This window comes from Danio rerio, chromosome 1 (genome assembly GCF_052040795.2).
Source record: "Danio rerio strain M-AB ecotype USA chromosome 1, GRCz13ab, whole genome shotgun sequence".
NCBI lineage: Eukaryota > Metazoa > Chordata > Actinopteri > Cypriniformes > Danionidae > Danio > Danio rerio.
Window position 1 is genome coordinate 50352401 of NC_141021.1, and position 25967 is coordinate 50378367.

The 25967-nt window shown below is 35.6% G+C and overlaps 1 protein-coding gene across 1 annotated transcript in view; it reads left to right on the plus strand.

Moving 5' to 3' along the window:
- The window catches only part of cfap58 (cilia and flagella associated protein 58), a gene marked incomplete at its 3' end in the record, with an annotated part of 145647 nt that overhangs the window by 82644 nt on the left and 37036 nt on the right, over positions 1 to 25967 (plus strand). Inside the window, 1 exon segment of the mRNA NM_001077556.4 lies at positions 4283 to 4506. Coding sequence (NP_001071024.4) covers positions 4283 to 4506 — 224 coding nt within the window.

Genomic DNA, 25967 nt, shown 5'->3' on the forward strand with positions numbered 1-25967 from the left:
AGGTTTCTATCAGGGTACACACACCGGCGTCACAAGTCGGCGGCTGTCTGCGGCGCCCAGCCACGACTCAGGACACTGTTCATATTTCTGCCGTGGCACAGAGCTCCATCTGATTAGTTTCATTTTAAATAGCATGTGAATGTGCCTGTCTGGTGTGCGATACTTTAAACTGGCATGTGTGCATCGCGTCACACCGCTAAATGGCGCATCCTGGGTGTGACGCCCTTTAGTCATTTGGGGGCACTAAGCAATTCCAGGTATGGGGCCCTAGCATTAAATTTTAAAATAGCTAACAGCTAGCTCTCTGCAACTCTCACATGTTTGCCCACTGAAGCTAAGCAGGGCTGTGCTTGGTCAGCACCTGTATGGGAGACCACATAAGAAAGCTAGGTTGCTGCCGGAAGTGGTGTTATTGAGGCCAGCAGGGGGCACACAACCTGCAGTCATTGACAACCAGTATACTGTTGGGGAATTTTTACTACTCAGTATCTTTCGGATGAGATGTTAAACCTCTGTGGTTATTAAAATCCCAAGAGGTCCTATTTACCCCAAGATGACCCCAAGATCCTGGCCAAATTTGCCTACTGGCCTCCTAACCATCCCCATGTCACAATTGGCTTCATCATTCTGTCTTATTAACTAAGTCCGCCCCTGATTACCGGTCTCATGGATATATTACTAGCCATACCATTAAATGAAAACAATAAATATATAAGTAGTTGAGAAGATGGAGTTTGTGTCAATAATTTACTGTGAGTTGTTTAGAGATACTGAAAACACTTTTATCACAAGCGGCTCACATTAAAAGATCACAGAGTTGAGTATCAGATTAACACAGTCTTTGTATCTTGATAATCACACTAAGCTATATCGCATTCTCGGGCACTTTCAGAATAACATCTACTATCCAACTGGCAAGAAATGATGTTCAAACACATTTGCCAGCACAGATATTTACTGCCATTTGGCGCTTGGCGAGTGTTAATATTTGGACCTGCACAAAACCAGCATAATTACAGCATTTTTCCCCCCAATCTTGAGTATCTTAGACTTAGATTTGCATGTATATAGCGTTAAATGTAGCTTGATTCAATTAACAATTGAAGATGCATACAAGTTTGCAGTTTTTTAGTCTAAAGTAATACATATTACACATTCTTCAAGAGCATTTCTTACAGTATCTGTCTTTGGTAAGTTAATTGGGTCACTATAAAGATTATAAATTGAATGCAGTGTTAATATCTGCTGCTGTATAATGCTGACATTGACATCTTTGGTAAAGGTCAATCAATTCAAAGGCCATTCTGTCTAAACTGCCTTTGCTGACACTAGTTTTACACTCTTTTGACTGTCCACACATATGCTGTATTCCTAAAACTTCATCCTTGATCTCTTTAAGCTGGCTTCTCCACTATGTGTGATGCAAACAAACCTGTACATATAGCATATAATACTGATATAGATGTACATTTATTGGATGTAAAGTAGTTTAATGGTAATGTAGGCGGAAAAAGGCACAAATGTACCTAATGTGAATAGTATTATTTATAGTGTTTTTACGGCAGATGAAGAAATGACACAATTGTTTATTGCAAAACTATTTGTCTCCCTGACTTTTCTTCAAATTAAAGTAACAAAGGCTGTAAAACTTGTTTATAAACCATTTCCCCAAACCTTCGCCACATTTGTTATGCTGCGTGATGTTTTTTGGCTATTATCCTGAAAAGAGCTGCATTGCTGAGTCATCACATCTTTTGCAAAGAACATAAACGCCGGTCTGCCTTTTCTTACTCTAATATATCGTCTTTCCTCAGTCCGAGGTGAAAAAACTTCTGATGGTTTTTCTCACACAATATAAAAACAGATTTTTTAAAAGTTTCAAAGAAAACCAACATTAGTGAAGCAATATGTTTTTAATTTATTTATTTTTTTGCAGTTTTTGTTTTCTCAAATCGACCAGAGGCCGCTGTGTATGCTTTTTCAGATTTCAAATCTTCTCACACGAGTGCCATTCGTGCCTTCTGTCCTCATGTTAACCCACTAGAGGACATTCACTGACTAACTGACTTACTCACTGTCCAAATGACCGACCCCCCCCCCCCCCCAAACCCTTCCTTAAACCCAACCAATGGTGTTTTATAAAGCAACCCTAAAAAAGAGAAGCCCCCTATTTTTACCACATTTTCAAATTTTACCACATTCTAACCCTGTTATTTACTTGTACATGGAATTTTTTAGCTTTTGTTTTTGTCTTACCTGCTTTCTGGTATCGTCCTTCACTGAACATGAATCGTATTTCTGCGGTCAACTCTGCTCTGTGTCTCAAGTCCGGCGACATACATGTCAAGCTACCGGACATACCGGTAACAGCTGAAAAGCCGTCCATACGGAGTCAGCTACGGGTCATATCACCCCGTAGCATTCATTTTAAAGATGAAATGCAGCCATACATAGCTCTGGCTACATAATTCGCGATCTCCAGAAATGTATATAAGGCTACTTTTCAGATTGAGCCCATGTTGAATATATCTGTTTGTAATTTGTAATTGTAAATCGAGTGATTGTCTCCCAGAATAAAGTCTAAAATGAGTCGTCAGTAGTTTCAGACTTACTTCCTGCACAAACGTATATGTTTTGTAACAGATTTTCCATAATTTCCATATGGTAAACATTAAAATAAACATGTACACATTATTTCTTTCGGTAGAACACTATATACTCTATAACTGCAGATTATGTTTGTATGCTGCCATCTTTTATACACAACTTAACATTTTTTAAATTTTACTGTAATGTAATGATTTGAACTCTTTGTGAAGCTGCATTGGAACGATCATTATTGTGGAAAGCGCTATAGAAGTAAACTTGAATTAATTGAATTGAGTTGGTCAAATGAGCTCTACTTTGTCCCTGAGTTGACTGTAGCTAAGGCCTGGAACAGTTTGTTTAATATAAATACGAAAAATAAATTAAAATTTCTGTCTGCATGAAATTAAAATGTACAATGCTTGTTTTGCTAGCACGCATTCTTTGTATTAAAGTGAACGATAAACAGTTTTTTTTTTTATTTTATTTAAAATCTGATCATCTTTTTCTGCTCTGGAATGGCAGTCCTTCTCTGATGATGTCAGTTTGACGACCTATGCAATAGATGCTTAGACACTCCCTTCTAATTGTTAATTTTCTGTGAGTGAAAGATGAGAGGAGAAGTGCAAAAATAAAAGAAGCAATGAATGGAAATGAATGAATGAACGAAAAGAAGTTAATGAATCGTTATTTCAAATCATTTGTCTCAAATATACATTGTGAAAACTGGGGCGAAGCAGTGGCGCAGGAGGTAGTGCTGTCGCCTCACAGCAAGAAGGTCGCTGGTTTGAACCTCGGCTCAATTTTCATTTCTGTGAGGAGTTTGCTTGTTCTCCCTGCGTTCGTGTGGGTTTCCTCCGGGTGCTCCGGTTTCCCCCACAGTCCAAAGACATGCTGCAGGTAAATTGGGTAGGCTAAATTGTCCGTAGTGTATGAAGATGACAGGCCGGCCGGAATGTGTAAAAAAGTCGTTATCATATGGACAAGTCTAAATGGAGGACTTGTTCCAAAGAGCCGACCCCGCAGCCGACTAAGGCCAAAGAAGAAGAAGAAGATACATGGTAAAAATTGATGGTATCATTGCTATGTTGATGTCAAAATGTCATCAAATTGACCTTGATAATAAAAACGAATCAAAAATGCAAATCGATTTGATGTCAAAAGTTGACATCCATTTGACATCCACACATTGAGTCCATTTTTACCACCAAAACAACAACATAAACATTTTTATGACATAAGAAAAGTTTTATTTATCTGAAAGCTTTCAAATTTACACTAGATTGTACAGGTCTACAATGCATGTAAACTACCATGATGTTAAAACGACACCAAATTAAAACCTAACATTGGCATCAGGGACAGCTCTGTAATCAAGTTTTGACTTTTTTGACACAATTGTTGGATGGTAATTTGATGTTGTTTTAACAATATGTTAGTAAGTTGACATAGATTTGTATTTAATGTCGTTTGACATCAAGATGCACACTGGGAACTACTAATGAAACCTGTGGAGCTAAAATTCAGATTAGTAGACCAATCGCAACAGACTATGATGACCAATCAGAGCAAAGCAGGCTTTAGAGAGAAGAGGTTTAGAGAGACTTTAAATCAACCATTACATTTTTTTGTATGTTGCCTTTCAATTTCCAATTGGCTGTTTACTGAACATATTTTGTATGTGTTTATCATCAAGGTGATAAGTGAGCGTGATCTCCTGGGGACACAGTTGGTGAAAAGAAATGATTCGCTGGCGCTACTGTATGAAAAGGTCAAAATCCAGCAGTCCATCTTGAACAAGGGCGAGGTGCACTACAACGAAAGATTGGAGGACATCAGAGTCCTGAAGATAGAGATCAAGAAGCAACGACGAGAAAAAAGCATCCTCAGCAAGACCGTAATAAACGTGGACGACCTCAGGTAACACGCATAACATTTCTCTCACAAATCTGTCCAAATAAGGTGACGCACAAAGAGTAGGCTTAGAACGATTTCACACTCAAATCAGGTTTGACGTCAGAGATTGATTCGCTTGGTGTGAAAGCTGTTTACAGTTCAGTATGATGGTGGAATACAAGTCATCTGTTGTAATCGCGGAAATGAACCACTTTTGCTGCACTTTTGAACCACTTTGTTATTCACGGTTGTACGGATGTGTGCTGTAAGATTTTTTATGTCTAATGCTAAAATGATAGAGGCAGAGCTATGATCACTTTTCTGCAACACTCATGCACTCTTTGGAGGTATAATGACATAATGGTTATGCCTCAATCAAAGGTACATACTGCATAGTAAGACGGAGCTAATTGGGTACTTGTCAGATAATTCTCTTGTCAGTATTGACCCAGTGGGGCGTTTATTGATATTTTCAAAAGCTGTAATTCGCCACTCTCAATAACAGTACCTTTTTTTTGGTCACAAAAGATGTGCGCTAAAAACCACTTTTAATGGAGTTCTTTGGTGAATAAAAAGGAGGCGGCAACAGATTGCTGTGGAGAATGAGGGAGCAATTGAAAGCCAAACCAGATCTATAATAGATGGGTTTTACTTCGTACTCAATTTTTTCTCTTACTCTGGCAAATGCAAGTCTGAATTATGTACAGAAACTTCACAATTTATTTATTAATTAAACCAAATGTTTTGTTTAGATACAGCCATAAAAATATATGTATTATATGTATACACACACACACACACACACACACACACACACACACACACACACACACACACACACACACACACACACACATATATATATGAGCCAAATGTGTCTACAAAGCATCCACTCATGCAATGTAATATTTATAAGGTAGAAATTGTAAGAATGGCATGCTAGATTGTATATATATATTCTCCACTTGCAGATTCACAATACGTCACCGATTTTGATCTCGCCCCAAAAATTATATTAAACCCTGAAAATAAAGTTAGCAAATCTCATCCAGTTTTCCCCACAATTAGAGCTGACAGATGCTAACATTGTCTTAACTGATGCTCAAATATGTTAAAAAAAATACTTTAGGGTTTCTTGATCATTTAATGAATGATTCTTTAAAATGATTAGTCCATAACAATTATTCATTCATGAACCAAACAAACAGCCATGTTTTTGAGTGACTCACTGAGTTATTTACTCAGATGATTTGTTTACAACATGGATGTATTCAAAAGCAAAATAAGTCTCAATGAGTGATTCGTCAAAAATATTAATTGAAAACACTGATTCAATGAAGCATGAAAGTACTGTGTAAACAAAAATTCGTACAATTCACAGTTAAATAATGCTAAAAAACTGAACCACTAAAAATATTGTAGGAACATAAATTAAATGTCTTAATTTTACGTTAAATTGCCATATTTTGTATTTTTGTCATAAATCGTTATTTTGAAGTACTAAAATCAACCTAGGCTCATTCTGAAAACGTAGTCCCATGAACGTTTCTGGGCATACGTCCACGCAAAATATGTTGCGGGAGGTACGTATTTTTAAAGTTTTTGTTTTCGCAAATCCGTGAGAGCCCGCTATGTGTGCTTTTTTGTAACTTAAATGTCTCTCGCGATTGCTATTCGCAACCGTTGTTCTCGAATAAACCCACCTGAGGATGCTGTCGACCAACTGAATGACAGAATGATTGGCTGGGTGACCTGCCAATCAACGGACCCACCCTCCTCCTTCCCTAAACTCAACCAATTTTACCGATTGACCCGCCCACACATTTACTTCCCTAAACCCAAACGATGGTTAACAAAAGCCATCCAGAAAAAGAAAAGCTCTCGTCTGATTTTTACCACATTCTCACCCTGATGTTCACTTACTTATATTAGTTTTTAGATTCTATTTTAGTCAACTGATTTATGGAACCATTCTTCCCTGGACTCGAACCCAGTCATCTTCGTCAACTCCTCTCTGCGTCTCAAGTCTGCTGACGTACACGACGAGCTAACTAGACAAACTGGTTGCAGCGGGAAAGTCCTCCACATGGAGGTAAGTGGGTAGCCGGTAGGCACCAAAAGAAACGACATTATACCGCCCCGTAGCGTTCGCTTAAAAAATTAAATGCTGTCACACGTACCTCCGGCTACATAATTTGCGGTCTCCAGAAATGTCCGTGGGGATACATTTTCAGAATGAGCCTGTGTTGACTAATATCTACACAATCTAACTTCTCTTTGAAAGAGCAGTTTATAGACTGTGTAGAATGTGTTTCGATTCTAAATACGCTGTGCTAAAATGTGAACCGTCTCTCCAAACCAGCCTTTTGTTTATAGCATCTTTAACTCCTGAGCATACACGTGTCAAAGTTCTACCAATACTCTGAAACATATGTGAGAATCCATAAGCTAGTGGAAAGGTTTCAGAGAGACTAGTCAGCAGCCGCTGTGCCAGATGGGTTGACTTGATGCCGAGAGCCTGGATGCCAAGATCTCTGCAGATATACAATCCTCGCTGGTAAACAGGTGGCAAATTTTAGTCATTATTGCTGTCATCAGTGCAATGTAGCTCCCTCAAAGACGCTGACTGCAGCATATCGGGGCCTGGGTGAAGCAATATTTCCTTCAGGCTTAAGGATTTCTAGGACAAGTCTATGGAAGGAAAGTCTCATGAGGAACTGGCATCCTTGTGTGTTTACATTTGTACATTAAGCAGACGCTTTCATCCAAGGCAGCGTGAACAAATGAGGAATAAAGCAACATAGTTTAGTTTTAGTAATACGAGGCACAATATACTGTAAGAGTCCAGAATTTCTTAGGAGATGTTTAAGGATTAGAGCTGTTTGATGAAGTGCAACAGAAGATTCTCGAGATTTATTCTTTTGTATTCTTTTTTCTTTTATCTTTTATTTTGACCTTGATGGTCCTTTCAAAATGCGCTTCTCTGGTTTCTTTGTAGTACACTTGATGATGCAGAACAAACTTGGTTGCCTGTTTCTAAAGAGTATGACCATCTTTTATAGTGTTTTTTTGTTCGCTTTGGAGATTCTTTCTCTTGAAGCTTCTGTATGGTTTTTTGGGTCTTGCAAAACAAAAAAAAAATAGATGATTTTGTAATTTTGTCTCAGAATTTTAGAAGGTTAATGCAAATTAATTACTCAAATTTCAGTCTTTTGTACTGAAAACTGTGAATTCACATCTCTTAATTTAGACTGTTTCCCATAATTGCATGTTTGTAATCTAATATCAAGGTAAAATTGCTCAAATTTATATTTTGTTATTCTCAGAAATAAAATTGTGAGATGTAAAGTTGGAATTTTGAGATAAAAATGCATAGGTTTTTTGAGTTTTTGTTTTTATGAATCCACCAGAGGGTGCTGTGTGCACTTTTTCAGATCTCAAATTTCCCTCTTGAGTGCCATTCACGCCTGCTGTTCCAGAGGCCGCTGTCGATTGACTGACCAACCGACCGATGCCCCCACCTCTCCCCTTCCCTAAACCCAACCAATAGTGTTAAAAAAAGCACCAATTGACCCGCCCACCCATTTCCCTAAACCCAACTGACAGGGTTTTAAAAAGCAATCCAGAAAAAGAAAAGCCCTTGGCTGATTTTTACCACGTTTTCAGATTTTTGTTTTTATTTCTGCTGTTCGATGCTTATACCGATTTTTCTTTGCAAATCTTAAGCCAATTGAAATAATTTGTTTTGGTTCAATTTGGAATTTCCACAACCCTCAGAGCTCGGGGCATCAGAGTGAGTGCTCCTACTTGGCCCCACCCTGATCCCACACTTTCAGATTTACTACATTCTCACCCTGTTATTTACTTGTTTGTTTAAATTTTTAGCTTCTGTTTTTGTCTTACCTGCTTTCTGGAATCATTCTTCACCAGACTCGAAACCTGTTGTCGCGATCCACTCCTCTCTGTAAATATATATGTACAGTGGGGGAAATAAAATATTGTACACGTCACCATTTTTTCTCAAACATATATGTAAATGTGCTGTTGACTTGAAATTTTCACTAGATGTTGGTAACAACCAATGAATTCCATATAGGCAAATAAAACAATATTAATTGTTAATGTCAATATTAATAGTTTTGAACATATGAAGAAAGGGAGGTGTAGAAAGGCAGTGAAAACCCAGACAGCAGCAACCCTCTGCCACTTTTCATTGTAAATTAATATTCGCTGCTTCAGTCCAACATCTACATTAGCAGGATGATGAAGATGAAACCAGGGTGGACATTTCAGCAAGACAATGATCCAAAACACATCCATGGAGACTTTCAAATGCTTTCAGAGAAAGAAAACCAAGCTGTAGAATGGCCCAGCCAATTACCTGACTTCAATCCAATAGAAAATACAAAATAAACATCAGATTTGATAGACAAGACACACAGAACCATTAAGATTTTTACACTCTGTTGAAGTCTGTGAAAAAACTCACACCTGAGGAATGGATATGACTTCATTCTCCATATGAGAGGCATGAATAGCCTTTTGAATAGCCTTTTGTATAAAGCATTAAATACGTTTCAGTAGTTCAGTACTTTTTCCTTTTGTCATTTCATTTTCATTACACATAAGATTTTTTTCAGATCTTTTTTTATTTGTTATATTTCTGTTTGTTTTGTTTGGGTTTTTAACAAAATTGGATTTAATACCAATTGCATCCTTTAGAATATTTTTTCCAGGTAAAATACATGACGTGTTGACTACTTATTTCCCAATTGTGTGTGTATATATATATATATATATATATATATATATATATATATATATATATATATATATATATATATATATATATATATATATATATATATATATATATATATATATATATATATATATATACATATATATATATCCAAATCAGAATCAGTTTTATTGCCAAGTGTGCTTCATACACACAAGGAATTTGTTTTGGCTACAGAAGCTTCCAGTGTACATAAAGTGACAAGTGACAAAACAAAATAAATATGAAAAAAAAATGATAAACATTAAACAGAGATGCAGTTAGTCAAGTAATCTGGATGTTGAATTGTATGTACAGATTTGTTATAAATAAACAGGTTATAAGGTGCTGTGTATAAATGCGAATGTGGAAAGTTTTGCATTGTTTATTGAAATAAGGTGCTGTGTACAAGTGCAGATGAGAAAGTATTGCACATATTTATTCCACAGTTGGGGGATATTTAACTGTTCATAAGGTAGATTGCCTAGGGAAAAGAAACTTTTCCTGTGCCTGGCTGTTTTTGTGCTTGGTGCTCTGCAGCGCCGACCCAACGGTAACAGTTCAAACAGGTAGTGTGCTGGGTGCGAGGTGTCCAGAGTGATTTTGCGAGCCCACTCCGGAAGAGTACAGTTCTTGAAGTGTAGAAAGGGTAGTGCCAGTGATAAGTTCAGTGGTCCGGACTATTCGCTGTAGTCTACAGATGTCAGTTTTGGCAGCTGAGCCGAACCCTTCAGCAATCCTTTTAGCAATCCCTGACCTTTCAGCAATCATTCTGATATTCAGAAATAACTTGATTAACCTATAATCATCATACCTGTATATGATGAAAACAGAAACCACAACTTTCAGTATTAGTTTAATAATTAAAAAAATAAAATAAAAATAGAAAGTAAACATATTGATTGCATTTTATTTTACAGTATGTGTACCTACAAAAATAAAGTAGTTATTAACATTAGTTCATGTAATGATTATGAGAAGTACTGTGAGTTTACTACAGTATGTCAAACGGCGTGTCAAAGGAATGGATCTCACATCATAGAAAGATATGATTATCTATGCTTGAGTATCAATATAATTGGCCTCAGTTAATTTTGGTTTATGAAATTGATATTGTCAACCCAATTACAAGTAAAAGCAGGTGTAAACAGGCACAATATTTTGAGCTTGTCCACTTTCGAGCAGATCCAGAGGTAGTTGAAAGCACATTTGTTTAGATTGCTTTCACAGAGTAAACGCTCATATGATTGAATGCTTTCAAACAGCAACAAAAACAACTCTTGATTTTCACCTACTGACCGTATATGTGACCAAAACAACAAACAGATCACAATCAAAACTGTAGTTACTGTTCCACATTCATTCCATTCACTTGTTTAAACTTATTTTTTTTTTCATTCATTTATTTAAGAGCAAAGTCAGTGAATCAAATGATTTGTCCACAACATTAGCTAAATCAAAAACAAAACCAGCAAATTAATGAATCATTATCTTAACTGATTTGATTTACTCCACACACATTTAAGAACATAATAAGTTAAATTATGACATTAAATAATTTGATTAAATTATACTGTATGTTCATCTTTATTCAAGAACATAACAAGCAAAGGTATTCATACTGTGAATGTCCCTGTGAATCGTTTACAATAATGATTCATTCACAAAGACATACTTAATAATGGTGCAAAAATACATACAGTACAGTTGAAATCAGTAGTTTGCATACACTCTAAAACATAACTTTTTCTTTTTAATGTCTGATGGTAAATCATACTAAACGTTTACTATTTTAGGTTCGTTAGGATTACCTAAATGATTTACATTTGCTAAATGCCAGAATAATAAGATACTTTTTTTTTTTTTAAGATTTTTTAATTAATTCTAGACAGTCAAAAGTTTACACGCATTTCCTTGGTATTTTTTAGCTTTGCTTTTAAACTGTATAACTTTGGTCAAATGTATGGGGCATCCTTCCAAAAGCTTCTCAAAATAGTCTGAAGGAATTTTGGTGTAACTGAGTTAGAATTGTTGGCTGTCTTGCTCGCACAAAGTTTTTCAACTCTGCCCACAAATTGTCTATAGGATTGACATCAGGGCTTTGTGATGGCCACTCCAAAACTTTCACTCTGTTGTCCTTAAAGCACATTTGAACTAATTTTGCAGTATGCTTAGGGTTATGGTCTGTTTGGCCAAACAGTTCAATCTTAGTTCCATCAGACCACAGGACATGTCTCCAAATTTTTTTCCCAATGAAATTTAGCAAATTGTAATCTGGCTTTTTTTGTTGATTCTGGCTTGTTGATTTGCCCATGTTGTCACAAAAGGAAGCAGTGTGTTTGAGGTTTTCTTTAAATACTTTTTTACAGTAATTTGTGCCTCGAATTAACTTAAATGTTGTCAATTAGCCAATCAGAAACTTCCAAAACCTTGACGCCATCATCTGAGCTTTTTCAGAGGCATAATAATCTTGTATGTAAACTTGACTTTCAAAAAAAGTTATAACAATTTCAAAAAAAAATATCTCTCATTATTCTGCTATTAAGCATAAGAGAAACAGATTTAACAATCCAAACTTACCTAAAAGAGAAAAAAGTTTAGTCACATTACCATCTTCCTTTTTTTAATCGTTATGTGCCTTTTTATACAGTGTATATAAACTTCTGGTTTCAACTGTACATGTGAAACAAGACTTGCTTAAAGGAATAGTTCAAAGAAAAATGATTATTTACTCACTATGTACTCGCCTTTAATTGTTTCCAAACCTTTATGCTTTTCTTTATTCTGTTGAACACAAAAGAAGATCATTTGAAGAATGTTAAAAAGCAGTAACCATAGTAAACAATACCAGTTTCCAAAATTTTTCAAAATAACTTCAACAGAACAAAGAAACTCTTACAGTTTTGGAAATAGCAAGAAAACAAATTTTCAGTTTTGGGTATTTGTGAAATTCAGTAAATGGCGTTAATGCTCCTAAGGAGTTAGTCGTCATTAAACAAGATAAAATAGAAGAAGACTGATCCGTCATTAACCATATATGGTTTGCCCCTGCCTAGATAGCGTGTGCCAGATTGTGTGCTCAAATGTGTGTGGGTCTGCTGGTCTGCAGCAGGATATTATTGCTTTAAGATCAAAACTCTACTTTCCATCCAAATCTTTTTTTTTTTCTTCCATTGGCTTGCCCTCCTGCTCTCTCATTAGCCATGTAACATGGATTCAATCATTCAGTAGTAGTCATGCAATTCACTGACCTCTCCTGCAAAAAAAAAAATAGATGCAGAGTGTGATTAAATATGATAGTCTCGATAAAATTTGAACAAGAGCTCTCAAGAGATGCATTTGAACGCATGTTAATGAGTGAAAACAGTAATACATCTTGACTGACCACTTGTTATCGGATCACTGAAAATGCATGTTAATACCAAGGGAAACCTGGGTCAATATTTGTCCAAAAAGATCCAGATGGGAGTTCATTTATAGGCTGACCTGTAGCGCTGTTGACACCTACTGAAGCAGAAGGTGTGAGGGTGAGATCTTTTGACTGGATGCGGATGTGTTAGTTTATCAACTCCTGGGGCCAGATTCTTAACGGACATTTTCTTCTGATTTTCTAATTTAAGAAAAACAGTTATGAATACACTAGATTCCTAAAAATTCTCTTAAAAATTCTATTGTTTCTTTTTGTGTAATATGGCATAGTTCACGAAAACGTATACCATGCCTGCGACGCCTCACGACACCATCGCAGAAATGTTTAATGTTTTTTCTGTTCTTCACAATGAGTTTGACATGTGTGTATACTGTGCAATAGGAGCACAAAATTTTTTGTTATATCAGTGGTTGCTGCCATTAATGCGCCGGTCACTTAATCAAAAAATAGGATAAGATCAATCATTGTTTATGCAAACTTTAACTATCTTTTCTAAAATATTAAAGTGTTTTAAGTAATTTTATCTGACAGACTGGCACAAATATGCAGACATCTTCATTCTCACAACAAGTTCAAGCACAATGAGTTCTCTCATCCTTCCAACAAAGTTTGTTCTTCCGAGGTAATCTGGGAACATGTTTAGTGCTGCGAATACTTTGCAAAAGCATTTCCTGCTTATTCAAATTTGTCAATAATTGTGAAAACAGTTTAATATTGGCTTCTCTGATACTGAATATTTTACTTTAATTTTATTTAGGCGAGATTATTATGTTATTTAACAAACCAACACAAACTCACTGCAATTTGTGTTTTGACGCATATAGCAAACTTGTTTTAAAGTGCTTCATTTCAAATGTTATTCATTATTGTTGTTTATTGATAACTGACCAACAAAAGATGCATTTAATTTAAGACAAATATGATACCAAACGAAATTTGCTTTAAAAAGATATTTTTTCAAAGAAAAATGTACAAATTATATTTATATTGTTTTATATTGTTAATTATATGGATAATTATGGGATGTAATAAATGCTTCATTCTCATTGTATCACTAAACTCAGTTATAATTTTTAAAATATGTCATTATTTTGAAGATTATGTTTTGAGCATCTGATTTTTCCTTGCTGCTGCTTATGTGCTTTCATTTTCTCTGCCACTCGCAGCAAGTTCAGGTGAGGGATTGTAACCCTGGTGAGCAACCCTGGCAGGAAAATCTACATTTAGATTTCAAAGAAAATATCATAATATCAAAAAGGAGTCATAAGTTTGATCCTTTCCATGTCATAAAGAATGCCCTTAAATAATGTAGTTATTAGTTGACTTCAAGTGTTCATTGAGATTTAAATAAGATTAAAAAAAAAGTTGAAATTGAGTTGAAGAAATATTGTTATAGCGACACTTATGACTTGTGGCTTTGGGAAATAACTCATTGTAGACGTGACAGAATAATTCATTGTGAAGAAACGTGTAGTCTGGCACATTTGTTACCCACGACAAGCCAAGATTTCATCAAGAAAAAAAAAATAGCATAATCTGACATTGTGACTTTCGTAACCGACAATAAAAATCCTGTGATCTGACCGGGGCTTTAATTTGATCAAAAATTTAAAACATACTTTTTTACAGCGAATCTTAATTGTGCTTTAAAGATAAATGAAGATCTTGGAGGGATTGGATTGATATGAGAGTAAATAATACCAGAATTGTCATTTTAATTATAATTCCTTACATTTATTTAGCGCTTTTCAAAGTGCTTTACCCAATGGAGAGAATCTCCTCATTAACGACCAGTGTGCATCATTCACCTGGATGATTTGACGGCAGCCATATTGCACCAGACCGCACACCCCACATCAGCTAATTGGTGTAGAGAAGACATAGAGATGAACCCAATAATGATATGGGGATGATACAGGAGGCCATGATGGACAGAGGCCAGTGGGCAAATTTGGAGAGGATGCCAGGGTTAGTCAGGATCTTGATTTAACATCTCATCCATACGATGGCACATACTGAGCAGTATACAGTCCCCTTCACTATACTGGGGCGTTAGGACCCACACAGATCGCAGGTTGAGCGCCCCTGCTGGTCTCAGTAACATCACTCCCGACAGCAACCTAGCTTTCCCATGTGGTTTTCCATCCAGGTACTGAGCGGAAGCAGCCCTTCTTAGCTTCAATAGATGACCAGAGTTGCAGAGAGCTAGCTGCCAGCAATTTTGGGGTGAACTTACCCTTTTTTATATATATATATTTAAAAATTGAACTTAAGGCATTTCTTAACTTATTTCATAAACCACTAATACAGCTAGAGAAAAGAAATGGGTAAAATCTCCAACATGTCCCATACAAATGTTCTCCTTCCAACATCCACTTGACGCGACGAGAGACAGAGAATGATTGGAATGTAAATGGAACCTTTTTTTGCTCTTAATAATGACAGTCGAATGAACTCTGCTTCTCAAAAAGAGATTGCAATCAAGGCTCATGTACATAATGATAATGTATGCAATTTTAAATCCTATAGGTACACGCATACTCGCGTAGACTTTTTCACTCCACGCAGCAGGTCAGTCTGTGCCATGAAATGCTACAGTACTTCAATCTGCTTCTTTAAGGATCGGAAATTACAAACGAGAGACTGCATGTGGATACTTTAGATGGGATTTGAGACCTTCCTGTGAAGTTCGTGAAAAGTACAATATATCATTTGAAATTATGATTATGTGCTGTGATTAATAAGTCATGAAACATGTGCAAATGCAGTGGAGAATAGAAGAATGTAAATTAGGTTATTAGTTTTAAAAATTAGTTGGGTGAATTGATTTATTTGGATGGTTCCTGCAATATTTCAGGAACAATTAGCATTTTTTTACTATGCTTTTTATTTATTTTGAACACAATGTTTTGCAAGTTTATTTTAAGATTATATAAGAATTATGGGTTATTTATAAATAATACACATAAAGAAAAAAAAAAAACTTTGCCACTTTTTTATTTGATAATATTTTACATTTAAACTTTATTTAATAATAATGATAATGCTACTAGTAATGATGATGATGATGATGATGATGATGAGGATGATGATGATGATGATGTTTATAATAATAATAATAATATTATTATTATTATTATTATTATTATTATTTTAAGAAGTATCAATCCTACTACTACTACTACTACTACTACTACTCCTAGTCTTAGTTATCATTAATAATATTCTTTTATTATATTTTATTGTTTAAAATAATAATAAAATGAATAAGAGGAATAATCGTTAAAATTATTATTATTATTATTATTATTATTATTATTATTATTATTATTTACAGTGCATCTGAAAAGTATTCATAGTGCTTCCCTTTTCCACTTTTTTATATTACAGCCTTATTCCACAATGGATTAAATATGATTTTTTAAATTTTCATTTCAAAATCTTTTTTCACATTGTTGTTATACCCCATAAATGAAAATCATGAAAATGAAAATGAATTGTGTTTAGAATTTTGAGGAAACAAATATTTTTTTTAATGATAATAATAGTAATAATAATAATAATAATAATAATAATAATAATAATAATAATAATAATAATGCTTATTATTATTATCATTCATTATTATTATTATTTAATAATTATTAGCATTATTTTAAGAAGTTGCTCACAAAGCCATACAGGAAGCAATATATAGAAGTTAATAAGTAAAACAAATAAAACAAACAAATAAATAAACATTCTGCTGCACATGATCTGTTGCTTCTGCACAGTGCAGATTTTTACTTGCTAATTTTGCAGTAAATAAGACCATGACGATTTCTGCCGTAATGAGCTAGATCCTGTTGCCTTTTTGCCTGGAATATTCATTAGTAGATTACAGAACCACAGCGTTGGAATGAACAATACGGAGCGTGGAGCAACGATGTGAAAGTGAGTGTTTTGTGTGTGTGCGTGCTCGATTTTTATTTATTATTTTTTCCCTTCTTTGATCCAGCTCTGAACCAAATTGTTGTGTTGGGTGTTTGTCTACTGTAATGAGGAGGTCTTTCCATTTCAAATGATTTCAAAGAGCCCGCACTCCAAAATAAATTATGTTTGCCTGAATCGCAGGGTTACCTTACTTGAACTTTACTTCAATTAAAACCACTCTTAGCATTAGAGCATGTTCCACCAATCTCCAAGCTGATTCCCCTGCTTTTTATTGCATTAGAGGAACATTATATAATTGCTTCTCTGAAATAAGGGCATGAATAGAAAGAAAAAAAAATCTGAGAGATAGAGAGGGTACGACAGATAGACCTTACCTTTGACATTTTAGCTCACTAGTGCACATTTAGTGGACAGAGGTCTTGGACTCTATCACAGCTCATTGTTTTAAATGTGTGCCGCTGTGGGCACATTTCTCTAACTGCTATCTTTCTATCTTTCTTTCTCACTCTCCCTCACTAGCACTTGTGCTCCGTCCTTTCTACCTTCATTACTCTATATCCTCTCTTAACCGTGAACATTTCTAGTTCAGTGGTCAGTATATCACTGCTGTAGGTGTTTTTCATTGAATTAAAAAGGAGAAATGTAGGGCTTTATAGTGTCAAATAAGGTATCTGACACTCACTAGCCACTTTATTAGGTACACCTGTCCAAGTGCTCCTTAATGAAAATTTCTAATCAGCCAATCACATGGCAGCATCTCAATGCATTTAGGCATGTAAACATGGTTAAGACGATCCGCTGCAGTTTCAAGAGTTCACACTTAGCTCATGATTTATACATAGCTTGTTTGGCATGCTGTCTCGGGAGAGAGCCCTGAGCTCAAGGGATCCTCGAGCCCAGGGCTCCCCCCCTTTTGCAGGGCGAGTGGAGATTGAGCTCAGGTCTATCTCAAACTCCCCCGCTGCTGAGGCCAAGGCGAACTTCCTGAGAGTAAGACATTATAAAAAAAAAAGGTTTAGGCTTGTTTTATCTATAATATAGAGCACATTTGGATGGTGGGAGGAAACCGGGAAACCCGGGGGAAACCCACGCGGACACGGGGAGAACATGCAAACTCCACACAGAAATACCAGATGGCTCAGCGAGGACCCAACACCATTGGTATTCTTGCTGTGAGGCAACAGTGCTAGTCACTGGGCCACCGTGCCGCCCATTCTGGATAAAGGAGGAAGAAGGGGAGGAGGGGGGTTTCTTCCAGACGAAGATAGTTGTAGAAAGGAAATGAGGATATATATAGTGATTTGGGATCCTTCGATTGGAGGATCATAATTAGTTAATGTGGACCAGCTGGGTAAATCATGAGCACATGCTCCTCTCGAAATTAGTTTAAAACTAAACTTCACTTAAACTGAGCATCAGAATGGGGAAGAAGTTGTTAGGTATTTCAGAAACTGTTGATCTACTGGGATTTTCACGCACAACCATCTCTAGGGTTTACAGAAAATAGTCAGAAAAAGAGAAAATATCCAGTGAGCATGTACTGTCACCAGGACTACAATTCTGTCACTTTTTGAATTACATAGCCCATCATGTACCTTACACACCTGTTCCGGTTCTCCGATGATTACACACACACAGCTGGGAGCTTATCAATTACTATTATAAATACACAGACTGTATACACTAATCGCATTTACACACACAAGTGTTACAAAGCATTTTTTCTTGTTTGTGCCACCATGTTTTTTACTTTTTGCATTGTTTATTGTTCTTGTTGATTCTTTGCTGCCTATCTTGAACTTCTGCCTGTTTTTTGACTATGCTCTTTTAATTATCCTATATAGCCCTGTTCGTCCCTGTTTTGACCATTGCATGCAGGACAACTCTTTAATAAACTGCAAGTGGAGCCTTCGTTGTCAGCGTCCGTATGGTACAAATAGACAAAATAATAATAATAATAATAATAATTATTATTATTACAAATTTGCATTAGTATACAGACATGGATAAAAACATTATTATAATAACAATGTATTAATATTATTATTATTATTTATTTATTTTATTATTATATTTATTTATACATGCATATATATATATATATATATATATATATATATATATATATATATATATATACATATATATATATATATATATATATATATATATATATATATATTATTAGTAATATTATTATCTATAATATTACTATACTTTACTATAAACTATATTAATTAACTACTATTAATTAATAATTAATATAATAATGAATAAAAAAATAATAATCATAACAATAATACATTGTTTAAAATGAAAACAATATATATATATATATATATATATATATATATATATATATATATATATATATATATATATATATATATATATATATATATATATATATATATATATACTTTCTACTACTACTGATAATAATAATGATAATATTAATAATAATATTAATAATGACAATGGGAGATGCAATGGTGCTGTACGTAGTGCTGTTGCCTCAAAGCAAGAAGGTCGCTGGTTCGAGCCTCGACTGGGTCGGTTGGTGTTTCTGTGTGGGGTTTGCATGTTCTCCCTGTGTTCGCGTAGGTTTCCTCCGGGTGCTCCACAGTCCAAAGACATGCGGAACAGGTGAATTGGGTGGGCTAAATTGTCTGTAGTATATGATTGTGAATGAGTGTTTATGGATGTTACCCAGAGATGGCTTGCAGCTGGAAGGGCATCCGCTGCATAGAACATATGCTTGATAAGTTTGTGGTTCATTCCGCTTTGGCGACCCCAGATTAATAAAGGGACTAAGCCGAAAAAAAAATGAATGAATGGATATTATTTAAAATAAAACAATAATCAATTATTTAGTTTTGATGAAAGAAAGAAAGAAAGAAAGAAAGGAAGCAAGGAAGGAAGAAAGAAAGAAAGAAAGAAAGAAAGAAAGAAAGAAAGAAAGAAAGAAAGAAAGAAAGAAAGAAAGAAAGAAAGAAAGAAAGAAAGAAAGAAAGAAGTATATCTGGTCATCCTGCTCCATTTTTTATCCATGTCTGTTTAGTCTAGGTGAAGCATGCAGAACAAGAGCATGTAGAATTTCACTCATTCTCATTAGAAAGCAGCTCAAAAAGCCTCTGGATGGCATCCTGACAAACCATTTCCCAATAATCTGCTTCCAATCAGATCAGTATGAATATTTCATAAGCCTAAAATAAGCGTTCCTTAAGCATTGTCTGCAAGCTGAGCTATACCTAGAGCCTTTCTTGTAACATTTCATAATAGGCTGCGTCGTTCAATCAAACCAAAGATACAATCCCTGAGATAATAGGGGATTTATGCATGCAGTCTTTACAACATGTCCCTGGCAGCCGGTAAAATTCAGATTCAAATGAGGGATGGAAAAGGTTTTTTTTTTCTTCTTTTTTTTTGTTGTAAAATTGTCTAAGCAAGGGATAATATATAGTCAGCTGGTCATTATTGCTGAAGGAGAGTGTTCTTGCGTCATGCTAAAGCTTATTTATTTATTTATTTATTTATTTATTTATTTACAGGATGAACACTTGGCATAAATTCTACTTTAAAAAAATGAATAGAAAATGGGTATGCAATACTGATGTATTCCAGAAAGCTCCGGAAATACTTTTCCTCAATTTGTTTAAGCCTTCAGTTAAGCATTATAATCCATTAAATCAATACATTTTGAACTTTGCTTTCAGGCTAAGCAGAATATAAAAATCAGATAAAAAAGTAGAATTAAATTTGAACAGATGAGTTTAAAATAAGTATACAGCACACATTAAAAAAATGTAAGCCCTTCTGTAAATGTTTTATTTAAATAGTTCCCAAAGTGCTGTTTAATATAGAAAGTTATTTAAAAAAATGTAATCACTATTTTTTAGTAACTCAAAATTCTTATAACTTATAACTTAAATTCTTATAATAATAAGAATTTATATTGCATTATAGTTTTCTTTCACGATCACCAGTTATCCAGCCTGTGCAGATCGCTGGAGAACTACAAATCTGCCAGCAAAAGTACTACATATTCAGTCATGCACCACTCACACACCTGGCCTAGATCCCCTTGATTGCAAACAGACACAGCTGAAGCTGTTCAGGACTAATTGCACACAGACTATATATACACCTCTCAAACACACATACATGTTGCTGAGTCTTGTTGAAATTTTAATAAACATTACAATGCAATTTCTTTGCCTTGCCTTTCTGTGTTTTTGACCCTAGCCTGGCTGTTTGTTTACATTGCCTGCTGCCTGCCTGTACTGACCATCTGCCTGCTTATTGACTACATTTCTGTATTATACACCTGTTTGCTTCTGTGTTGACTGTTTCCTGCCTGACCATTCTGCTAAATTAACTTGCAGTATTCAGCTTAAGGTGGCATTTAAAGGCTTATCTAGGTTGATATTGGACAATAGTAGTTTTTTATAGGTCCAATGGAGAAAAAAAGTTGTTAATACATTTTTGGGCAGATTATCCCTTTAAATTAACTGTTTAAGGGCTCGTTCACACTTACTTTCTGTTACACTGCGCTACTATTCTATCATTTTGTATGGAAATGCATTTGATTGACATTCATGACCTTTAGGCTCACATCTTGCAACTTAAATACATAGACATGGCATCATATAATTTTTTGGATCCCTATGTCTGTGGCATTTACAATAAAATTAGACAACCAAGATTATGTTATCAAAAACAATGGCGGTGTAACTAAGAGACGCTGACAACGGGGTTGAGGATCCACGTGCAGTTTATTTTTAAGATTAGTCAGAGAGGCAGCGGTCAAAACAGTGGTAAACAGTTAAACAATAAAACAAAACAAGGGTCAAAACATGGCTGGACAATGCAAGGTGAACCGCTGCGCAATGTCACAGTTTTAACAGATAACAAGACTCAGCAAAGATGTGTGTGTGTGCTGCCTTTACAGCTCAAGTAGTGAATGAATGATGAGCCAAAAATCTGAAAAACTCTAACCTTGTCTGAATTTTTTTGACAGATAAAAGTTTCGTAGGCAGTGTGTCAATACTATTGACACAATCTGAGGTCAAATTTATTCTTTAACATGTGAACATTTTAGATTCAGTGTGCAATAATAACCTTTACACACGCACACTGCATTCTGTGTTAACCTGCTTACTGAGCACCAGGCTGTCAGACAGACAGGTGGGAGATCTCAAGACACCTATTTTACGCAATATTTGTCAGCTGATAGAGACATGTTTTGTGTGGCGTTTAAAAGAATCACTTGCGGCAGCTTTGGGACGACATATGCGCATGTGCTACAGCCTATAGAAGGCGATTGTAAGATTAGTCAGACAGGCAACGGTCAAAACAGGGGTAAACAGAGAAAAGCAAGGGAAACCGTGTCGCAATGTCACAATATTAACAGATAACAAGACTCAGCAAAGATGTATGCGTGTGTGCTTCCTTTACAGTCCAAACAAGTGAATGAATGATGAGCCAAAAATCTGAAAAAATCTATCCTTATCTGAATTTTTTGACGGATAAAAGTTTCAGAGGCAGTGTGTCAATCATATTGATAGAACCTGAGGTCGAATTTATTCTTTAACATGCGAACATTTCAGGTTCAGTGTGCAATAATAACCTTTACACACGCACACTGCATTCACATTCTGTGTTTACCTGCTTACGGAGCCCCAGGCTGTCAGACAGACAGGTGGGAGATCTCAAGACACCTATTTACGCAATATCTGTCAGCTGATAGAGACATTTTGTGTGTGTCGTTTAAAAGAATCACTTGCGGCAGCTTTGGGACAGCACATGCGCATGTGCTACAGCCTATAGAAGGCGATTGTTGATGTTTGTGGGAGGATGCTGACGATAATTGAACCTGTGCACAGTAACAAGGCCAGTTCTTGACACCGATGCCTTTTGTTTTACACCATTTTTCTGCTATTGCCTGCAAATATGTGTGTGGAGCCACTGCAGGAAGACCTCATTCTGCAACACAGGAGAATGTGTGTGTTTGTGTGTGTGGGCGAGAATGCTGAACTCTATAAGCGTGTTGATTAGAGTTTAAGTCCCAGATATCAACCTTGTCTTCCTGAATAAATCAATCTATATACCCCAACCCACTTCTGTCTTCATGCAGAACGAGCAACACCGACTTACCGAGGGAAGCATATGGACTGAAAAAAAAGCATGTGGGCTTCTTGTTTTCCATTGTAAATCAGTTATTTATTTGTCATAGTGGAATTAATTTGTTGATGGGTGAAAGATGGATGGCTTGCTTTCTTTTAGTGGACAGTGATGTATTTATGCAAAGTACAATTGAGAAGAGAGAATGGCGAGAGCAGAAAAACAAAAGCTTTGCCAAAAACACAATTAAAATGCATAAATTAAAGCCAAAGCCAGCAAAAGGCGAGCAAATGGAAAGGACTGCTTTTATTTTCTTCCAATCTGGACAGGAAATCCTTTTTAGGCTCTATTGTGTGTGTGTGTTTTACGTAACGTGCAGTAAAATGACCAGTGACTAAGATGAATACGGTCTGGTAGGAGCTCTGATGTCAGTAATTACTGTACTGTATGCCCTTGTGTTGCATTTTATGTCTTTTACGTAATTCCTTTTCGCTGTGTTTTTGTGCGCACTCAATGCTGAGAAGCCTTTGTTAGCTGCAGATCAAACTGAGTGCCGCTGAAAGTGTTTTATTGAAGGGCTTGCTTAGAGAATTGCTGGATTTCCCAGATACAAACTTAAGTCGAGCACCAGAGTAATCGAAGTTGAGAAAGTGTCAGTGTTTCAGGCTGCCATTAGACCTGTCTTGAGCAAATGATCACTCAGAAAGAACGTCTGCTTAGCTAATAAAAGTTTGGATGGAGTAAATTGAGATACATTAAAAAGTGGGGCTGGCAATCCCGGCATATTATATAAGACAGTGTTTTCCAACCCTGTTCCTGGAGGCACACCGATAGTACATATTTTAGATGTCTCCCTTATCTGACACATTCGAGTTTCTTCTAATGTTCTGATGAGTTGATTCAGTTGTGTTTGATTGGGGAGAGGTTGAAAATGTTTACTGTTGGTGTGCCATGTATGTAAACATGGTGTTTGTATACACTCAGAAAATGATGTTTGCTGTTTGTTCAAACAACTTATTCAAAATAAGCTGAAACAACATAATTTTCAGAGGGGAAAACTTAATTGTTTTATCTTCAATTCACTTAAAATTGTAAAAACTAATAAGTAATAAAAAACTAAGGTCCCACTTTATATTGTGTCGCTTATACCGGTAAACTTACATGATAACTAGATGTATGTAGTAGTTTGTAACTTCAGTGTATGTACACACTGGTACATAACATTTACTTGTGTAATACTGGTGTAACTACACACATGCAACAACACACTGAATAGTATGTGTAAGTTAAAATGTTTAACAGGACATTAAGAAAGTACACATCTGTAACAAGAATTACATAAGTGCACTTTGTAACGACAATATACTTGCAGGTGTTTTCCCACTTCCACACCTGTTTGCATACCATTTACTTCTGAACACTGTATTAAAATAAGAATGCCAGAACTAACGCTGCATTAGAAGGTTTCACTTTGTGATATCAGTGTAATTACAGGGTAAATCCTCAGGAACTTTCCACTCAATATAAGGTGTAAAATGGTCACAAATTAATGTGTAATATATAAAACCTAAGCCTTTGTGCAACTGTTTAACAACAGCAAACTTCTGCCAAAAAGTATGTGCATATATATAGTTATAGTAGTTACACCAGAATTACACGAGTAAATACTATGTACCATTGTGTACCTACACTGTACTTACATACTACTTACACATCTAGTTACCATGTGAGTTTACAGGTATAAGAGACACAATACAAATTGGGACCATAACTAATAACTTAATTCCTTCATGTTCTCTGAAAAAAAATTTGTTGTTTGGAACCAGGTGTTTCTTTATTGTATTCTCTGACATTTGTGCTAATTTCTTCTACCTATAACATACCCCTGACAATCATGTGAATTTTGTTTTATTAAGCACAAATTGGGCTGCAATGATAGGCAACAAAGATGGATATATGCTTGCATGAAAAAAAAAAAAGATTATGTGTGGTTAGTCTGTTTTAGGTGGAAAAGTTACAGAAACCAAGCCAAGATACACATATTAATAAATAGTTCTGAGTAAAACTTTTGAGAGGGTAGAATATTTACCACTATATCATGTGAAAATCTTTATAACCACTCGTTTTGACGATACGATAAAATTATTGACTTTATAAACCAGTCAACGGTCCAGTTTGCATGGGGAGGTTGCTTTAATTTTTTTGCTGTAGCTTCCGATTTTTGAAAGTTGGGAGCAACAGGGATACTAAGCCAAATTTCATGCCCTTTCATGCTAAACATAATACACCACTGTTATTTAAAACAAAAATGTGTACACAAAGTTTTTATTTTTTTATTTTTTGTTGTGTAAATGTAACCTTAAGGCTGATTTATCTGTGTGGAGTGATCGGCATGAACCATAGCACCTGCCTTGCGGGTCAATGTGCATTTATACTTCTGCATGCTGTTTGTAGGCGTCATAAGGTAAACAACAGTTTCCATCCAGAGATCATTCACGGTACTTGAAACTTGTAAACACTCGCTCCAACAGGTTTCACAACTACCAAGCTGTCTAATCACAGAGCATGCAACGTGTAGTTATATTTTTTGAAAGGTCAACCGAAAGATCAGCCTTTAGCCTGTGTATTATTTTAGGTATTTTACATTTTTTTCCCCAGTAGATGGCGACATTCACTATCACTGAATCATTTTATTTTAAGAGTTTGTTTAAAAATGCTAATTCATGCAGTATATGAAATACATTTTTTTTTCTTTTTTATAACTATTTTTAGGGGTTTTCACCTTTATTGATAGGACAGTAGAGATTGACAGACAGGAAAGTGTAGGGAGTTGAGATAGGGGAAGGATTGGAAAAGGACCTCGAGCCGGGAATCAAACTCCAGTCACCGCAAGCACCTGGATGCTATGTGCCGACGCACTAACCACTAGGCTATTGGCGAAGACATGAAATACATTTTTAAATTGTTAATTCAACAAGTTGTTACAGTATTTTCTGACAGTTCAAAAACTGGAAAGTATACTTGAATTGAAATTTAAGGCTGATTTACATTTCTGTGTCGAGTGATCGGAATGTCCCACGGCGCAGGCCTTGCATGTAGCCGTGCATTTTTACCTGTGTGTGAGGTTTGTGTTGCTCTGCAATAACACTTCTGAAACACTAGCTGGCAGTAGGTTTTTTGTTACTGTCGAGTTTCTTTGCGGGTGTTTTTTTTTCTGAG